The sequence below is a fragment of the Cinclus cinclus genome, chromosome 1, assembly GCF_963662255.1.
Source record: "Cinclus cinclus chromosome 1, bCinCin1.1, whole genome shotgun sequence".
Taxonomy (NCBI): domain Eukaryota; kingdom Metazoa; phylum Chordata; class Aves; order Passeriformes; family Cinclidae; genus Cinclus; species Cinclus cinclus.
The window spans coordinates 61798517-61819112 of NC_085046.1; the positions used below are offsets into that span (position 1 = coordinate 61798517).

Consider the following 20596-nt stretch of genomic DNA (forward strand, 5'->3'; position numbering starts at 1 on the left):
TGAAATGGCACAGAGATAGCCAAGTTCCTGATGTTTTAAATGCTGGGTAATGTCACAAAAAACAACTAATCCACTGAGCTTTCACTGTGATGCACATTCTACCTTGGCAGTATTTTATCAATCCATCAGCCACACCGTGGAGCAGAACAACCTGAGAGTGCTGGCAAAATGACAACAAACTGGTTTCAAATAGGAAGTTTTACTTATTCTCATTGACAGAGAGGGAATAAAAAAATGACAAGACAGCAGCAGGCCTTAAGTAAAGTGAATGAGTGCTGGTAGACTAAATTATTTTCTCACATTAGGAAAAGTCTCATTCACAGGACAATCTAAAACAACCATGACAGCCTAATTTATAAGACAACAACTGAAACAGATGATTTTCCAGGGAGTCACAGGTAATGAATTTCCAGAGGAAAAGACATTAAAGTTGCTGATTTTTCTCTGATTACAAAGGATATTTTCAAAAAGTTAATGCTTTTAGCTTTGGTGAAGCAGAAAAAATCTTCAGTCATACAGTCATGCAAAGACTTGAACCTGCATGAAAACTGACCCACACCAGAGACAATTTGCCCTCCCTACTTTGTCTTCTTTACAATGTATTTCTTAAACTAAACACCTTGAGATGACTTCTCCAGAAAAATTAGCAGCACCCTAAAGTCTCAAATTTTAAAATGAAGTGAATTTGCATTTTTCTCTCTAATCTACACTTTGATGAAAGAAAAGAATCTGACTTTCTAATATGACCTCCTACATATCACAGACCCAGGTGCTGTGCTATTGTAGCCCAAGATAAGAACACAATTTTGGAATCTTTGTTATGAAAATGAAATTAACAACCACCTGTCAGGAAGTACCATAAACACAGTTGGTCCTACCAAAAAAGCACGTAGAAGGATTTGCTAACCTCAAGGCTGTTCAGAGTTGAAATTAAAGAGCATAACTCTACAGAGAAATTACAGCAAAACAGTCATTGTGTCAAAACTTGAAGGCATAAACTCATTCTTTTCCCCTCACTTAAAAAAAACAAAAAATCTAATTTCCACTTTGAGTTTGCATTGTTTAAGCTTTCAATATTAAATTCTCCATGTGCTCAAGTTCAACAACTTGAGAAGTCCTTTAACACTGGAATCATCTCAGGGAGTGGCTGAGATGGGAAAGCACCTCTGGAGATCATCTAGTCCACCTGCTCCTGCTCAAAGAGAATGCAACTACAACAGGATGCTCAGGGCTGTATTCGGTTGTATTTTTAATATGGCCAGTGAATGCAACTCCATAGCCTAAGGGACCTATTCCAGCACACCTTTGCTGTATAATCTGTTTAAATGGATGTTCTTAATTTCAATTATCACCTGTTGCCTTTTATACCATCACTGGTCACCACTGAAAATAGCCTGGCTCCATTTTCTTCACTCTCTCCCATTATGTGTTTAAACACCTCCAGGCTCAACAGTTCCAGATGTCTCAGCCTCTTCTTCTATATGAGATGCTCTGAGGCTTTAACCACCTTCATAACCCCTCACCGGACCTGCTCCAGTATCTCCATGTCCTTTCATAATGGGGCTCCCAGAACTAGACCCAGCATGTCAGATGTGTCTCATTAGGGCTGCTCAGAGGGAAAGGATCTGCTCACTCTGCAGAGCAGCTTTAGAGCAGGTTGGTCCCAACCTGTTCTGGTACCCGGAATTATTCCCCTGCAGAGGCAGGACTTTGCATTTCCTCTTGCAGAACTCCATGAGGTTCCTGTCACCCTTTCTCAAGCCTGTCAAAGTTGCTCTGGACAGCAGTGCAGCCATCAGCTGTATCAACTCTCAACCCCAATTTTGTACCTCCTATCAGCCCAGTCACTCCTTAACATCAATTTCATAAGCAAAATATTGCTTAAGTTGCACTGAAGTGCATTTTCTTCAGACCTCAAATAATTCATACTACCATGTTTAATAGCATCTTCTAATTTCAAGACCTTTCCCTTACAAAGACTACTACTAAATCGCATGTGTTATTTTAGGTATCAGTCACACCAAAACTGTTGACTGAGGCAAAAGTACCCCCACTCTTGTTCATTTTTTGGTACATGCCAGGATGCAAGCCCCAGTGCCATCGCCTCCCAGCGCTGAGCTGGAAGCTGGTCCGCAGTTGCTGGTCCACTACAGACTCCTCAGCAGTGCTGCTTTCCAGCATACAGCCTCCCTTTCATAAGGCATGGCTTGCACTCCCTGTGCTGGGACATACAACTTTGCCCTTCACCATATTAAAGACACAGTGTGTCTCAATGTGCCTACAGGGCAAGTTGTGAGAGCTCCATTATCATTTCCTATTCTGCTGGCAATTACTATCAGTAACAGTTTTTTTGTTTACTTCTGTGACAATGACGAAAGCACTCCACAGTATTGGGATTAGTGCAGATACTCACTGGAATCAATCAAAAGGACTCTTTTCCTGCCACTCAGCCATTTTTTAAACCAATTTTATATTGAAAGTTACTTTTGTTAATCAAAATGCTTTACAAAATCGAACATATTCTCTACCAGCCTCAGTCACGCATCTGACAGCTGTACCTTTGTTAACTTCTAGCTTTTGGCAGGAGTAGAAGGGTGAAGGTAGGAAGAGCTGCCTGTGGGATACTGCTGGTGAACACTTTTGGAAATACCACAGGCACCCTTTGCAGAGCTATATACAGAGGAACTCCATCCTCATAATTGCACACTACTTAAACCCTACAGAAAGGGTTTATTTCAAGACTACTGGCCATCCCAAGCATTCTGGAAGTTTTATGGGCGCTGGCACAAGGTTGCAAGAGCAGAATGTTAGCAGAAGGTAAGAGACAACACTTGAATTGAAAGCAGAAATTTGTGCATCTACTCATGAGCCTTAATTTCAATTCATTGTAGCCTAAAGTTCAGAGAAAGTAAATTTGGCTATTGGTAGTGCAGCCTTCCCCCTCTTTCCCTTTCTGCTATCTGTCCTGCTGTATAACCATGCAGCTATTAGAAGTATCCCGTAGGCAATGGACAGCTAAATGGGATTTTCCAGAAACCTGGGGAAGTCTTCCAGTGGAATCTAGCACTAAAATATCACCTATTAAAGGCTGCACTAAAAATTCCTTTCTTTAAATAACTTTGAAGAGAGAAGAACTCTATCTACTCAATTCAGGCCCATGGATTCCTCCTGAAACCTACCCTAATCTATCCAGAAGATAAATGACCATATGGTTTAATTGTGCCTTCTTAACAGAAGCTGTAACTTTCTGTCTTATGATCAGTACACCTTGATCCTTTTCATTTTCAAATGCAGTCCCACTTATGAGTCATTCTTCCCTCCTCTCACACACATTTTTCAGTCTCTCCTCTTCATCCTTTTCCTCTTGTTTTACTAAAAGCTGTAGGTAGGGCGAACTAAAATAGAAGGTTTCACAACTGGACATGAGACATTCTTAAATTTAGATCAAATAATCCCTTCAAAAGTACACGAGAGCTTTCCATCCACAGATTTATAAAAGCTACATATAATTATGGAAAGGAATAGGAATAAAAATAGCCTGTGGATGATGTTTTCTTTCAACAATATATGGATAGGAAGGAGGGACAGCCTTGTTCTCTAAGAAGCAGGAGAAAAGGTAAGGTAACTTGAGGCAGCCCCCACCAGCCCGTAGGCTGGCGAGATTGCTAAAAATCCTTAAGCATGATAGATTCCTAATTTTCTACACTGATTGCTTTCCCAACCCTAATTCTAAACTATGATCAAACTGTAAAGCTAAGATTACCCAAGAAAACTTGAGTACATCTCACTATCTGAGACTGCAAGGTCTTATCCAAGCTAAAGCAAAGACAATCTTGGACAAAACCTGCTTTGCCAGTCATCAGTTTGTCTTGGAAGTCAAAAATCCAAGAAAACACAAAAACCTGTTGTCTTGTCTTGACATCCATAACTCCTACCCTTTCAACAGGCGTCTGCTGATGATAGCAGCAAGAGTCATCTTACTCCCAACTTTCCTCCCACACTTTGCACTGGCAAGGAGCCCTCAGACACTCTGTCCTGACTTGGAACGAGTTCTGCAGCCTGGTCCTACGCTTTCCACCGCAAACTGGAAATTTCGTGTCCACTTCAGGTAAATACATTTTATTGAATTAAATACAAGAAGGTAAATATGGCAGAGTTACAGTGCTCCTTGTGTAAAACATTGACTTCCAAAATAAACAGGAATGCTACACAGCTTTTGCATATTCCTATCCTGCAAGCAATTCAATGCATAATGGTGCTAAAGAAAGTATCGGGAGAAAGATGGAAATTTTGGCAGCTGCTGAGGGGAGAATTGAGGCTACTGACAGTGGGCAGCATGTGTAAGAATTGTGAGATAAATACATCAAACCTTTTTCACAAGTAATCAATAACAAAATAGTTATGTTTGAAAACAGACAAGATTAAAGTGAAACCCTTACTTCACAGCCATGTGAGTTACAGGCTGTCTCCAGAGTTAGTTCCACACTAATTGAGTTTGTAGTGGAGGTATACTTACAATAACAATGATACACCTTCTTTTAAGCCAAAGCTGAAAGTCAGCAGTATATTCTTGTCACAAAGGCAGAATTCTGCTGTAGCATGGAATAAGCAGGGCCCTGGGTGCTTTCACCACCATCCAGGCTGGCTCCTTCTCACCATTTGATGGGTAGTAAGGAGACTTTGCTAGGAGTGCAGTCATGAAACTAAACCTTCCTCAGCCAACTTTGCATGTGACTAGCATTCATTACCACCCATCTGACCAGAAGCCCTATGAGCCTTCCCACCTTTATAAGCTACACAAGACCCTCGGCCACAGCTGCTGTGGCTATTGACTGTAAAAGCCACCCCAGCTGCTGTCCTCCATGCAAGGCCACCACTCCCTTACTTTCACCTATTAACAATTAGTCACATTAAAGCTCTGTTTAGAGCTGTACCTGTCAGAGCAGCACAGCCAGTCTTTCATCTGGAGGTATACCCTGATAGCAGTGATTGCTTCTAGGTACAAATTACATTTATATCTTCACCTACTTCAGTGCCAGACATTAGACTACAATTAAATTACACGTAGCCTGGGAGCCCCGGTCAAGGGCTGGAAGACAAGCGTACGGGACATGGTGCAAACAGCACAGAGCAGATTCCCAGTTTAAGCAAATATGGCTTTCCTCGATAAACTGAGGATGTTTTCAGCCATATTTACTCCTCCCTGTGCTCACAAACCCGCTATACTGCCCCCAAGCCCTTCAAAGCTGGAGATGGGGAGAGCGTGCGAGCTCCCTCCAGCCCTTGGGCACCGCTGGCCAGGCTGTGGCAGCTGCATGCCCTCGGTAACCCAAGCAGTCAGTAGCGGCACAAAAGCTGCCTATTTCCTCATGGAGATATCTGTTAGGGTTTTGTTCCACACAGCACCACTGGCTTCTAGGAGATGCTGAGGTCACAGACACAGCGAGGCTCTTGGCCTGCTGCCACTCCAAGCAAACATCCCGTGCGTGGGGAGAGGGCATGGCAGCCTCTGCCGGCCACCTCCACCCTCCCCACTCAGCTGGCTGGGCCAGGGAGCTCCCCGTGCTGAAAACTAATAACTCAGTCAGTGTTAGCTTTCAGCTGGAGCAGTCCCCAGTCTGACAAGCACAGAGAGGTACAAGGGCAGGCGCCAAAGCAGGGAAGGAGGGCAGCATGACCCTATTTGTGGCGGCACCAACTTGGATCACTGCAAGTTGGCTTGTGAAACCACACCCTCTAAGGGTCTCCCAGCATGGTTCCAGGAAATCCCCTCTGTTATGAGAAGCACTTCTAGTAGCACAGACCTGGTTCCCAATTCATCCTTTCCTTCCTATCCCATGAGGCAATTAAGGCTACTCTGCCTATGAGAGGATTACATTTCATTTCCAAGAACATGCAGATAGGAAACAGGCTATTTTAGTGTCCAAGAGAGACAGTCATTCTCATGCTGCTGAACTGAATGAATACAGCATGTTGGTGTAGGGCACAATGGTGAGGGCCAATGGGAAGACCTCCATCTCTCAACCTCCTGCAGAAATCCATCCTGACTCAATCTCTTTGCATTTCAATCCCTGCATGTGAGCACCTGAAGGATGTTGACACAGTATTTCATCCTCTTTGCCATGTTACTGTCTTCAGAAATACCCAGTCATTTACCAAGCAGCACAACTGTTGAGCAGCACGTGACTTGAATTTAAAATGCTGAAAGCAGGTCTTATCAGATCTACCCTAAAAGAGTATCCTCAAAGTGTAACAAGGAAGAAACTGGAAACATCAGTTAGTAATATTATCACTCTTTCCTCACAGCAGAAAACAAGGAGAAAAAAAAAAGCTAATCAAATACTACCACCTTTCTTCCCCTCTGTTATTGCTTCTTCTACCATTGACCACATTTGTGGTTAAATGCAAGGAGTCAAACTTCCTATAAGCAGCGTTGTTACGGTTCCAGATTTCCACTGTGGTTCAGCCGTATCACAGCTCTGGAAAGACAAACTGGCACGTGCTCAAACCGCCACCTTCCCTTGTTAGGGCAAAAAAACTCCATATTGTGACTCTAAAAGGTTCTTTACCTGAATCACCACGCTGGCCTGCCTTCCAAGATTAAAGATCTTCATAGTGAACTTAAAAACCACTTTGTTGAAATTGATATTCTGGATAAAAACGCTTAGTGAAAACAGTGATGCAATTTAATGTTGCTACAGGAGATGCTTGTAGCCAGTTAAAATATACCTTCCCATTACGACAATACTTTTAATTCAAGGTTCTGGCTGTGAAGATCACTGCACCTACTCCACGCTGGGGCTCATGCCCAAGCAGTCATGGAGAGGCAGAGCAACAATGAGGACAAAAAGCATCATCTCAGGGAGAGTTGAAGTACTTGGAGGAAGGTGTTCAGCATTACTCTGCAGCAGAAGAAACAATATATTTTCATGGGATTTGATCAACACTAAACAAAGAGACTGGGCTGAATGGACAAATAATCTGGCATCGGCTTTTCAGATGGGAAGCAAACTTCCAGGTCCATTACAGGCAGGCAGGCTATTCCTAATCTTCTAGGCACTCCACACTTGCATTTTCAGTGGGAAAGCTGGAGTAGCTCTGGAGGGCAAATATCTTTGCTGGGATCTTTAAGGCACCCCTCTTATGCCATTGCACTATTACACAAATTTCCAGCTCTGTTGGCTTTTTCCATTTCAACAGGGTATTGCCTACCATTCGACAAGTCAATAAGGCAAGCTCAAGTATCTGATATTTTTAGCTAGATATACTAGAGCACCTCACACATGCCTCAAATTTTCTCCTTGCAAGGTCTGAAGGCAATTCCCCCCTTTCTCTGCTGCTGGTTGAGCAGAGTCTGGGACCTGCTCTTCACATGCTGTATCAACTAAGCTTTTTAAACAGCTGGGAAAGCCACATTTCTCCACTTCAAAAGAAGTACTTAGAACAGATATAATCCTTGTACAGTACAACTGGTGCTGCTTGCCCACCTTGGAGGAAGTAGGGAAATAGTTTGAAACTGGCATTGAGGCCATCAAAAGAGTGAAAGGACAGTCAGCTCCCCCCCTCCAAACTGCACAAATCTTAAGGGGAAAGAAAAAGACTGAAATGCTGATCCTTTCTTACTAAAAACATAATGATTACTCTTGATTCACTTCAAAACCTGATTTTGGCCTTAGAGAAAGGAGTCCATCTTAATCTCTGCATTGCAGATGAGAACAATCACATTTTTGCTTGCTCTGACTTATCACTAAACTGATTATTCTCCAGGACTAGAAAAGAGGGAGAAAGGAAGGAGATTGTAATCACCCTTATAAAATTCTTTTAGGTGAAAGAAGTGAATGCATCTTACTTGTCCTAGCAACCCTCTTTCCTAATTCTGAAGCAAATAAAGCACACTAAGGATAGTATCTTGAACATATGGCTCTGAATAAGGGGGATTTGCCTCCTTTTCTCTCTTTTTTTTACTCCTCTAAATTAAATATGCCTGTCTCTGGAATTCCCTGCACATTCCCTTTCAAAGCAAAAGGGGTTTCTGTCCCCCTAAAATACAAATACCACAAAAAGATTCCTTTGTAACTACTAAATTCTGCCCACAGAAGGCTGTACCTAAGTTTAATATCTAGCCAATTGCACACAACCTGCTCACTGCTGTTGTGTTCACTTCCCACATATTCAGCAAAAACGATGCTACCAAGACAAGAATAGGGAAGGACTTCAGTGTGCCAAGACCAGCAGCAACACGAAGAGCATCTTTACAGATGAACAGGTCACAACAACACTGGAGGCTGCCGAACGATTTTGTATCTTTCTCTGCCATCTCTCTTGCAAACACCTACAAAGCACATGGCTCCAAGTACAGAAACTCATGGGATGTGTTTTTATTTTGCCCTTTGCTTTTCCATGCACAAGACACCCCACACTGCATGGTGTGGGCTTCAAGTGCTCCCCTGTCTTTCTGCAGAGCAGCTGAAGCAGAGGACCACTGGGAAGGATGCTGCTAACCCCTAGATCTAGAAGAGGCTTTCCACAGGCACCCTGCAGGAAGGGGGAAACACCCCCTGAAGTTCCTCATTCCCCTGCCTGCAATCCAAGAAGGCAGCTGGTGACACTGCGTGGAAGACTACCACAGAGAAGTTTGCCAGCAGGAACGAAAGGGTAACGAGGATGCCAAAAGCCAACGGTTGGCATTTTTCTTTATTTTTGGTAAGCAAAAATAAAACCAAGCAACACAAATGTGACTAGCAATAGAAATTAGGAAGGAAATGTAAATGATTCTATAGAAAGCATGAATCAAAGTCATACCAAAAGCCACCTGAACCTTTCTCTATCACAGGCAGTTTCTCATGTTCTTTTATGTCATCTTTGCAGCATCAGTTTTTGAGAGAACAATTCTCAGCTCAGCACGACAGAACAGTAATACCGACGGGCATGCAGAACATTAGCATGTTATAAATAAACTGCTAATTTGAGGTGGGAAAAATCATCAAGGCAGCTCTTACGATTAAGAACCACAGAAAGAAAATGAGCAACTTGCTTATGCTTTGGGGACACTATTTTGCAAAAAAAAAAAAAAAAAAAAAAACAAACAAAAAACCAAACAAACAAACCCCCCCAAAAAAAACCAACTTAGATCTTTTTCTATCTCCCTATTTCCTGAGAGAAAAAAAGAATAAACCAAGTAAAACATCCACTGTTGAGACAAAGAAGCCTGTGAAAATGCTATTATAATTTTTAAAGCCCTCCCTGCACCCACCTAAAGTAGTAAGTTGTCTTTTTTACTGGCTCAAAGAATTTTGTGCTTAAGGGTACTACAGCACGTTGTGAAGTTTCAGCTTCCTCTCATCCAACTTGCTGTTTTACATAACTCCCCAGAGACACTTCTTGGTCACAGATACCGCGCAGCTGAAAGCAAAAAAAAAAACAAAAAAAAAAAAACAAAACAAAACAAAACAAAAAAAAACCACCCAAAAAAGTACGAGGTGCAGAAGCATTATACAGCAATTCAGACCTGGGTTACTCAGAGCCACTCAATAAAACTCTTACCATGAAAAGTGAAACTTTATTCTGCTGAGACGAAGGTCAGGATTATTCGTGCCTGCAATAGCTCTGATCACCACCCTCCGCCTGCCCTGTGCGGGGTTCCCTTCCCACCCTGTCCCCAAGTCTGCAAGGACAGATAACTCCCCGCCACGGCTGCCACCTCGGGTATTATTTCTGTATGGCTCCAGCACTGTCACTCTGTCCCAGCATGACACTTACCAAGCATTGCTATAAAAATTTCTGCGAATATCTATGTTTTCCATAAGCGGGGATAATGGCCTCATTGCAATAGCCTTGATAAAAGCTCCAACAAGACAGCTTTCAGATATCACCACACAAAAGCCTTCTGTGAGAGCTGTAACCAACATCAATTCCCGCTATGCGAAGACATTAGACAAAGTGTGAACTAGCTTACTGTATGGGGACAAAAAACTGACTGTCAATGTGTGGGACCAACGCTGTCTAAAAACACAACGCTGGCAAGGCAAAATAGCACCAGCATATATACATGGTAATTGCCACTTAATTCCAGAATTAGCAGCACAAGAAAACAAGTACTGAGGCACTATTAGGTTACTAGCACCACTCAAGATATTATAATTCCATATAATTCCATTTCTAGTGTCCCTCGTAGGAAAATGACTTTTAAAACAGCAGATGTTAAAAACACCCAAGCAGAAGGTGAAGGAAAGCCCAGTTTCCATTACAGAAACACTCAGAGAATGCAGCAAACCCTTCAGATCTGCTCCTTAGAGCATGTATTTTCCTACAGAAACATGGAATAGCTTGGGTTGAAAGAGATCTTTAAAGGTCATCTAGTCCAACTCCAGGCCCTGCAATGAGCACTGACATCTAACTAGATCAGGTTGCTCAGAGCCCCATCCAACCCATCTTCAAATGTTTCCAGGAATGGGTACCAATCACCTGCCAACCTGAGCAACCTTTTCCAATCTTCCATTAACCCTGCTGTAAAAACTGTTATATCTAATCTAAATCCACATTCTTTTAGCTTAGAACCATTACTCATTAATAACCATAGAATAACCTGAGTTGGAACAGACCCATAGGATCACTGAGTCCAACTCCTAGCCCTGCAGAGCAGCCCTGATAATCACACTATGTGCCTGACAGCATTGTCCAAAGGCTTCTTGAACTCTGGCAGGCTTGGTGCAGTGACCACGTCCCTGAGGAGCCCGTTCCAGTGCCCAACCACCCTCTGGGTAAAGACCATTTTCCAAATACCCAGCCTAAACCATGGTAGACAACCTGGGACACACAAACCACCATTCCACACATGGTACAAGATGAAATCTTTTCTGTGCATAACTTTGTACTTTTTACATACTTATCTGCTTTCACTTAGGTAGCATCCAAAAAAAACCCAGAAGTCTATTGTCAACTTTAATGGACTGCACCAATATAATTGCTGGGCCAAGAGAGGTTTTTACTTCCAGAGGTGAAATTTGCTAAATGACACCTCTTAAATTGAAGGTCTAGGAAGGAGGGATGCAAACAAGTCTACATTGTCAGTTTGTTTCTGAAAAACATTTGAAATGCAAATTTGAAAGCTAAGTTTTTAGACAGCATAGTACACTCACCCCATGGAGAAGTATTTCACTCTAAAATTACATCTGTGCTTTAAAATGTGTAAAAAGTAGAAAATCCTACAGTGCATATTCAGTGGCTTGCAAAAAAAAAAAAAACAAAACAAAAAACTATCTGTTACTGCACTCTAATTTTAGTATGACTTTATAACTAATGGGTAGAACCAAAATTAAGACCAAGTTATATGCAGAGAGAACTAGTAGAGTGGACCGATGAGCCTGACATGATATATAAGAATTAGACTCTTGTAGTGCATGGTGTGCACCATTGAGTCCTAAACCAGAGACTTTTAATGTCACCTTAATTAACAAGGAAGGAAGTTTGCCAACAAGTTCCTTCCCCCACCCCCCTTTTTCTAGCACTAAGTTATGCAATATGCAACAACCTTTGAACCAACAGCTGTACAACAAGCAAAAAAACCCCAAACCAGAATAGCATGGTTAAGATGAGAATGTCTTTCAAGAAGTTCATTAATGAAAATTACTTTTAGGATCTATGCATACATAACCAACAGACATACCACAACTCAGAGCAGGAATGCTGGAGCTGAAGCAGGCAAGGCTAAGCAAACATCTCTTACTGCCCAGATTCCCAACACAGCTTATTTTTACCAAAAATAGTTCTTTACATGTTTTCTAAAAGTTTTCATAGATTTTTGCAAAACAACTAGGGGCTCACAAGGTCTATGCAACAGGACTGTAACATTTCATTGTAAAAGCAAAGAAATGAAAGCCAACGTAATAGCAGCCTCTACTTTTAACAGTGATTTGCCCATATAAAGCTTCAGATACCAAGGACTCAACATCTACAATACTTCAAGTGCACATTGCAGGAAACACCCCATATCTTCTGAAGAAACAAGTTCTAGACCCTTGACGTGAGGCACCTAAATATGCTACAAGCCTTAGGTAGTGGATACTTCTGGACCTAAATGTAACCACATGCAAGTTGGAATAATCTTCAAAGTAGCTGGAGGTGATCAAATTAAGTCTCCTACTCAAAGAAAACAATGAAACGAGACCCTGGTTTTACTTTTAGAGGCAGGAATAAAGAAAAGCCACATTTGCCCACGTAACTTAGCACACTCACAGAAGAGATGCCAGCTGATTCAGAGAAGGTGATCTTTAATGTTCCATTTCACCTTCCATGCTTAGTCCTAGGCCAATGAGATTGGGCACGACACACCCAAGAGCTACAGGGCATGCACGTGCAGCAGTGACAGAGTTAGCATGTTAGTTTTCAGACTGTCACAGGTCAGGTCAACACCTGTCCACATTCATAAGTGGGACAGGAGACTCATGGCACACGCCATTAACCTTAGCTATTTGCAAACTGGGCTTGCCTACCAGTGTATTTGATGTGCATTCACGTATGTATAAAAGGGATGCTAAAACCCATGAAGTAGCACACTCTTACCACACAGAGGCCATTTTCATTTAGCTCCAGTTTAATGAACACCTAGTCAAACTCCTGCCTTCTCCCTTTACAGGGCTTGCAGATGGAAATATTTACCACAGGTCATGTTGAGCTCACAAGGCATTAAGAACTCCATGAATGCCACTAGATCCAGGAACTAGCAGCAGCATCCAAGCAGACAGCATAGTACTTCAAGAGACACCCATACCAGGCATAGTACTTCCAAGTGTGGTTTTGGACCAACTTACTTGAGGAAAACAGAAGTTAAATAGTTCCTTTTTAAAGATGTGATAAATTGGGCAATTTTGCCAAGCCTGTCTTCAAACAGAATTGAAATTGAAACAGATTCCAAATACCTCACCAGCAGCACCTCCAGCACTGCAGCAGCTGCACCCCAGAGGCACAGGCAGCCTCCCTCCCACTGCACACCACTGACCCTAGGGAACATGATGGGGGGTTCTCCTCCCCAGAACTACAAACACAATCCTAGTCTTGAAAAATAATGCAGGAAGTGATTAACTCTGACAGCCAAAACAAAAGCCCGAAGTCCAACTTAGTCATCTGTAAGGATGAGAGTTACCTCCATACATATACACTTAGTGCTGCCAGCTGTAAATGAGGTTTTTTGCAGAGATTATAAAACCTGGAGATTTAGTTACCCTAAGAGCTTTCCATCTGCTGGAGCCCCACACTAGGCCGGGCTGGATCTTCATTACCACCACTGGTGCAAGAAACCTACTGGAACTAAAGTCAGTCTCCAACTCATCCTTAGCAGGCAATTCCCCCACAAACCAGGACTAAAGCCTGAGCCACCTTTCCACCCCTGCACACCCGGACCAGCCCTGCCACCAGAGCCATGGCCATCAGCCAAGCAGACCCCTTCGGAAGTGAAGCTTGAAACATACCATACTTGAAGCCACCAAGGAAAGCTCCTGTTTTCATCATTTCACATGCACCCATCTCACTCTGGGTGCTCTGAACAGGAGGGATGGGCTGAATTTCCCTCCCATAGCCACACTAGCCTACTGGCCTGCACAGGATTGTGCTCCAAACAGGAATGGTGCTACTTCACTTCCCTTTTTGCAACTTGCATCTCATAACAAGCTATTCCCACAGCAGCCATGCCTACCCATCCCCTCTGTCCCACACCTCCCATTCCCTTCCCCAGGGCCACGTTAAGACCTCATGAAACAAACTGGGTCTGAAACTGTCTCTGCAAAGCCAGTCTACCATGTGTTTCAAACATCTTTCAAAGCTGCCAGTCCACAGAAGTTTCACAAGTAAAAACTCACAATTACAGACACACTTGTTTTCACACCCGTGTGGTTTCTTCATAAAAGGACACCTTTATCTTTACATTAATGGCTTTCATTTCAGGAGAAATGAATTGTCTGACACGCTTCAGTGTGGAGAAGACATCTGAGGACAGGAGATAATTTATCATAAATTGTGCAGAGAAACACATCAGAAAATCATTTTTCCTTACCACAATATCTAGGATCACCCAAGAACACTATAGACAGCAACTTCAAACTGAAAAACCAAAAAGCAAGGCAAGAAACAAAGAAAATAGTTTTTTTCCTTTCATACAAAATAGCTAAATCATGGCTAGAACTTGTTGCTACCTAAGGTCAGAACTACAGCCAGATTCAAACAGGGATCACAAAAATCTCCAGCCTATACAACCCATTGTAACTCCTCACCAATGAAGTGCTCTCTTGAAGCACAAAGGGTTTTCCTGTGCAAACCTCCTTCCCAGTGTTCTTTTCTGAAACACTTGCTACAGTCATATTCAGAGAAGAAGTGGGGGAACCCTTCATCTTGCAAAATATACAGCTCTTCCTAAATTCAAAGGCTATTCTCCTTGTAAATGCTTGCACATGCCCACAGATGAGTACACAGTAAAATTAACAGAACAGCACCAACATACCAGGTATAAAATGAGGGGAAACAAAATGGCTGTATTTGCTCAACCAGATGGAGCATCCTCTACAGAAGAATAAACAGGCCATAAAGTGACCCTTACCCAGCTTTTGATAAGTAGACTGGTGGTACAAGAAAAATACATTCACAGAAAGAACAAGACCAACATTATAAAATGGAGGTTTGCTGGGGCAATTTATCACCTCTGCACCACTGCATGGGCAAATTCCTGTCTCCTTCCTTCTTCTCACTCACCCCATCTTGGGCCCAAGATGCCTGCCAGACCTAGCGCCCAGACCCAGCTCTTCTACCTTGTTAAAGCAGCAAAACCCCAACCCAACAGCACAGTCAGATGCTCCCCAGGCACAGTAATAGGGGAAGAACCCTGTCCGGCCATAGGCAGAGCAAAGGAGATGATGTAGAGAAGACAAGCAAGCGCACTCCTTCCAGTAACAGTAAAGCCTTTGAGCAGCTCAGCTGTTCATGGAACCCTGCCAAAAGCCCTTATCATCCTGGGGCTACCATACTCAGGAGTTCTGGTGCAGATGGAGCCACACCAGCACAGCTGGCCTCTGCATGAGGATAGCGAAGCCATCAGCAAGCTACAGCCTATTCCTGTAGGGTTTTATTAGGATGCCCACTTTCCACAAGATGTTTGTCAGCATGGTTAGGGCCATCAGGGTTTATACTTCTTTGAACTCACCTCAGATAGCTGCACCCAAAGGACTATGAGGTACCTCCTCAGACTCAGAACAGTGTGTTGCTGGAGGAGAGGGATTTGAACCAAAGAAAATCCCTTAAATGCTATTCAAAAAGCTAAGGTCCCAGACTCATACTAACATTCATTTCTACTAACACAAACTATCAGGCAAAGAAAACAGGTCTGAATACAAAAACACCTGTGTCTTCACACACAAACCTTTTCATTGCTGCAAAATAAAGAAAAGGTACAAAGTTAACCGCCTGCTTCCTTTGTGTAACTTACACGTTCTTCTTCCATACCTTAAATCCTTGTCCATTATTTATGTCCTATTTGGCTTGCTCCTTTACACAACACCTAGGATAAAGACTGTGGGTTACCCCATTTTTCTCCTTTTCCAGCTGAGTCTGGCTGAGAAGAAGGGAGGAAGGAAGAGGTACTTTCTAAATCACCAGAAAAATGAGAGAGGTACTAAGTATTCAGTTTGGAAATGTAAATCCTCCTGCCCCCTTCTGAAGTATGCCGAACTAGCCTCTCCACAGCTCATGTCATCTAAAGGCCACAGGAGTTCTCTAAAGATATTGTTGTTAAGAGGATTTAGCCCCTTTTAAAAAGGACTTAACATGTGGGTGGTGTCTCCATTTAAGCATTTTCTCATGGCTAAGAAAATGGCCCTCTTCTTAAAGGCTTATCTTTATAACCCAAAGACAGTAAGAAATTCTCTACTATTTGAATTAGAAACATTTTGAGCAGCTTGCTATTTTAGCAGCCCCATTTCTGAGTATAGGGTAGTGCAAATGGTAGTGACTTTCTCACACAAAGTGAGAAGGCAACACCAGCAAGAATGCTTTTGAGGTACCTCATTAAACATTAATTTCTCCTGCATTCTCATGAGGATCCAAGGAGTCACAAAGTCACTGACACTAAAACAGTGTGGTGTCAAAACTCCTGCGCCAAATCCCTGGCCACCACTTTCTCTTGATGGTCCCTGGCACTTCCCAGACCTGCCATTAGCTGGTTCAACCTGCTTGCCCAGCAGAAAACCTTTATTTATTTAGGTCAGGGTTAATTTTCCATCCTGGGAAGCCTGAGATTCCAGAAGGGAAAAGGCATCAACCCCCAGCAGGGTGCGGGAGAGCATGGGAGGGTGCAGGACCACTGGCCCCTTGCCATGGCACTGACCCTGTCTCCAGAGGCTCAGGCTCTCCCAAGGGGTGCAAGCCGATGGTTGTTTGGCAAGGGTTAATTCTTCATTACTGCTGGTGTTTAAGCCAGAGCATGGGTTCAGACCCACCTGGTAACACTTTTTATTAACTCCCCAGGAATCCTGCAAAAGCCCCTCAAGTTGAAAGGGCAGGGAAGCTGGGTGACAGCATCCCAGAGCCAGGGCTCTCCAGGGCACAAGGGCCAGGTTAATAACCCGCAGCCCCAGGAGCTGCCAGGACAGGTGGCAACAGGGAAAGGAGCTGGCTTTGGACAGTATGGAGACACCTGCCTGGGACATGGAAGAGTGCACAAATTCTCCTCAGCGTGGGGCTGGAGAGGCCTGTTGTTATGGACGAGGCCACTTTTCAAAGCTGTTCCAGCAGTGTTACACATACACAACCACAGATAAAATAACTAACAAATTCCCAAGGGGAAGCAGCTTACTTGCGCCAAAGAACCTTCGTCATTTGCTCATGGAGTTAGCTGAACATCTCCCTGCACACCCTAAACTATATTGCTGTACTCTTTTCAAGTCATACCACAGTTTATATTTGGAAGTGATGGGTGGGTTGCCAGTGCAGTTGCAGTGCATCTGAAAGGCAAGAATATTTTCATAATCCTAACTAGTGCAGGTGTGCTGGCCGAATTTTAGACTCATCTCTACAGTCTGTTGCATAGCAGGGCCTTGTTTTCAGCTGGAGTCTCTGACTCCATTCAATAATCAAGAGCTAAGTTTATATTGGTGTTACTTTCCTGAGCTCACTGCCTCAGCTACCCAGCATTTTCTTACTCCTTTCACCAGTCCCTAACATTAGTTTGTCAAAAATACTCTGCTAGGAACCAAGGGCAGAACATCCCAACCTCCCAGTCCCAGAAAATCTTCCATGACTTTTGAAGAAAGCAGACCAGAAAGGGGCGGATAGCATCCCTGCCAAGCAGCATGTGGCACAGAAAGACAAGGCAGAGCACTAGGGCACTCCAGCCTGACTTCCCAAAAGATGGGTCCGTGGCAAACCAGCACAGCTCCAAGCAGGGCACTGACACGAGCACGGCTGTCAGGGCAGAGCAGGATGCACAGCCCCTTTCCTGGTGTGTGCCATGGATGGCTTATCGCCATGGGAAGGTGCCAGCCAGAGGCTGTAGATACTGTTGGCCTAACCACTCTCTTCCTTCCCTAGCTCACATCTCTCCCCAAAGTTAGTACAGGGGCTGAGCGTATACAACAAACTCGCAACTTGTGTAAGGAGTTTTTTTACAGGCAGAGGCCAAAAATCACTTTCCCCACTTCCAAACCTTTAAGGTAGAAATAAGCCTTCCCAGGTTTTTAAGGCCAGGAGCTCCTCCCATTAGAGAGGTCAGCAGCATATGAGAAAAAGAAAAAAAAAAAAGAAAAAAAAAAGAAAAACAAAGGCACTAAGATCATACATGAAGGTGTTATAGGAACCATTAATGAGAAATTTCAGGAGTTCCTATGACATCAATATCCCTCCCACAAAACCAAAAAAGCCTGTATAATTTTTCTCCCAGAATCACCGTGTAACATATGCTCCTCTTTGAATTCAATTACCACCACCTTCCCACCTTCTAGGAATCAACCTTCACATAGGACCACCAAATATTTACAAAGTGGCCTGAAGTAGCCTGCTTGATACCGAGTGCCAGTGGGATATGCTGAAGACCAACAGCACAAAAAAAACATTTCTCTTTTATAGCAAAGATGCTTATTTTATAAGTAAATAACAATAATAGCTTTTTTAAAAGCTTTGGATGGGATTTGATGAGCGTTGAAACTTCCACCACTAGCTCAGCAACAAACACCTGCAAAAACCCACACAAGAGGCAGCTCATGCCATCCTCACCGGTCTCCCAGCTGCTCCCAAAGCTCTTCCAGAAGTGTTTCAGAATTACAGCACCATCCCATACCTGGACCATCACCGACTGGATGCAGGGAAAAGGAAAAGGGGGCGGGGAGAAGGGGTGTTAAACCCCCTTTTGCCCTGGCAGGGGCGCACCGGGGCGAGAGGGGGAGAGGTGGGAAGGAGTTTAGCAATGCCACGCCGCCGGGCGGGGGTCGTGGAGCCCAAGGGGGGGTGTGGGGGGGGGCAGGCTGGCCCCTCCCGACGCCCACGACCCCCGTGCGGCGGGGATGCCCCGCGCCCTCCCCCACTCTCCAACTCGGCGGAGCCCACGAGGGCCAAGCGCGCACCCGAAATGGGCGAGGACAAAGAAAACCCCACGAGTGGGGGAGGCGGATTTTTTTTTTTTTTTTAGGGTGGGGGGGGGCCGCCCCGTAAATTTTAAGGAGGGGGCGTAAATTCTAAAGCGGGGGGCGAGGAGGGTTGGTGCTCGCCGCCGCCTCACGAGTCACTGACCTGCTGCAGGGGCATTTCGGAGAGCGGCGGGGGCCGGGGGCAGCCGGCCGGCGGTCGGGCTGTCCCAGGCCAGAGGGAGGAGGAGGAGGAGGAGGAGGAGGAGGAGGAGGAAGCGGCGTCCCCCTCCCCGCCCGCCCCGGCTCCCAGTCACAGCCGCGGCCTCCGCGCACGTGTGCCAGACGTCACCGGCGGCTCCGGGGGTGAAGCGGAGACACCGGCGGGGCACGGCCCGGCCCGGCCCCCCGCCCCGGGGGAACCGGGGCCCTTCGCCGCCGCCGGCTGCTCTCTCTTTGCACCCTTGCGGCGGGACGTGGCGGGGGATTATTATCCCCCCTCTTTTTTCCACCCCCCTCTTTTTTTTCTCGCCCCCCCCCCACCTCCTTTTCAATAAGACCCAGCAGCGGGGGTTGGGAAGGAGGCAGGAAAGTTTATTGCAACAAAGCGCTGCCCCCGCCTTTCCTGCCCTCCCCCCATGCACCCCGCCTGCCCCCCGGGTCCGGCCGGCAGCGGGATCCCCCCCCCGGTCCCCTTCACCCTCCCCGCGGGGACGGGGGGAAAACACAAAATTACCGGGGGGCGGCCTCCGCCTCCGCCGAGAGCGGGCTGCAGCAGCGCCGTCCTGCCGGCGGGTCCGTGAGGGGTGCAGTACAGCGAGCTGCCAGCGGGCTGGCCCCCATCCGCCGCCGGGGCAAAGGCACCGGGAGCCTGGGAAGCGGCGGCGGCGGAGGAGACAACACAGGGCGCCCCCGCCACCGCGCCGGTGCTGCGGATCTGGATGAAGGTGCCGGCGGCAAAGCGGGCCGGGAAGCCGGCGGGGGCTGCTCTGGAGTCCGTGGACGGCGCGGGCGGCGGCGCTGCTGCCGGGGCCGAAGGCTGGAGTCCCCTTCTCATCCTTCCCTCCGGGTCTGTCCCCGCAGCCGCGTCTCCTCCTCCCCCCCGTCCCTCCTCCCCCCCCGGCCTTCCCAGCTCCTTTCCTCCTCGATGCCGAGGCCCCGCGCAAAATACTGGGGGCTGCGGGTGCCGGGGGGGCCCCGGCTGCAGGATGCGGGGCGCCGGGGGGGGACAGAGGCAGCGGGGCGGGCAGATGCGGCGGATGGAGCGGGGCCGCTCCCGCTGTGTGGGGCCGACTGGAAAATGGCTCCAGGAAGCGGCGGCTGCTGACAATGAATGAAGGGAAAGGAGACGGGTTACGCGCCAAGGGCCTCCCGCGAAACTCGGATTTCCCGCCCTCTTTTCAAACCAAATTTGCATGTCCCCGCCCCCTGGGCGCGCCCCGCCCGCCTCACCGCCTCATTGGCCCCCGCCGCCCCCCTCGCCGTCCAACGGGGGGGCCGCCTCCCCGCCCCTCCGCTTTTCCATTGGCCCGGGCGCGGCCGCGATTTGCATGCGGCGCGGCGATTGGCTGCGGGGGCGAGGCTGGGGGATTCCCCCTGCGCGCAGCCGGGATCCCGGTTCGCCGGCTCGCTGACAGTGACAGCTGCTCCCGCACGGTGCGCCCGGGCACCGCCCCGACGGCAGTACCGACGGCAGTACCGACGGCAGTACCGACGGCAGTACCGACGGCAGTACCGACACCGCCGGGCTCCCCTCGGCGCGGGGGGCGAGCGGCGCTCCGAAGCCCTCGGAAGGCTCTCGCCCGCCCACCGGGCGCGATCCCTGCCGGGCGCGATCCCTGCCGCTGGCCCCGCTCCGGAGCTGCCGGGAGGTGCCGGTTCCCGCGCGGCAGCTCTGCGGCTCGGAAGGGATCGCCTGAGTTCTCCCCTCGGTTTGCTCGGAGAGGCACCTGCCTGCCCCAGCGGGGAAGTACTCATGGAGCCTTTTAAAGGCGTCCCGA

General features: G+C 46.4%; 1 protein-coding gene across 1 annotated transcript in view; it reads right to left on the bottom strand.

Moving 5' to 3' along the window:
• The window catches only part of E2F3 (E2F transcription factor 3), a 41937-nt gene extending 22039 nt beyond the window's left edge, over positions 1-19898 (bottom strand). The window contains exon 1 of the mRNA XM_062514986.1: positions 19333-19898. Coding sequence (XP_062370970.1) covers positions 19333-19653 — 321 coding nt within the window. The 5' untranslated portion in view covers positions 19654-19898. The remainder of the gene's footprint in view (positions 1-19332) is intronic.
• Between the last annotated feature and the right edge of the window lie 698 nt (positions 19899-20596).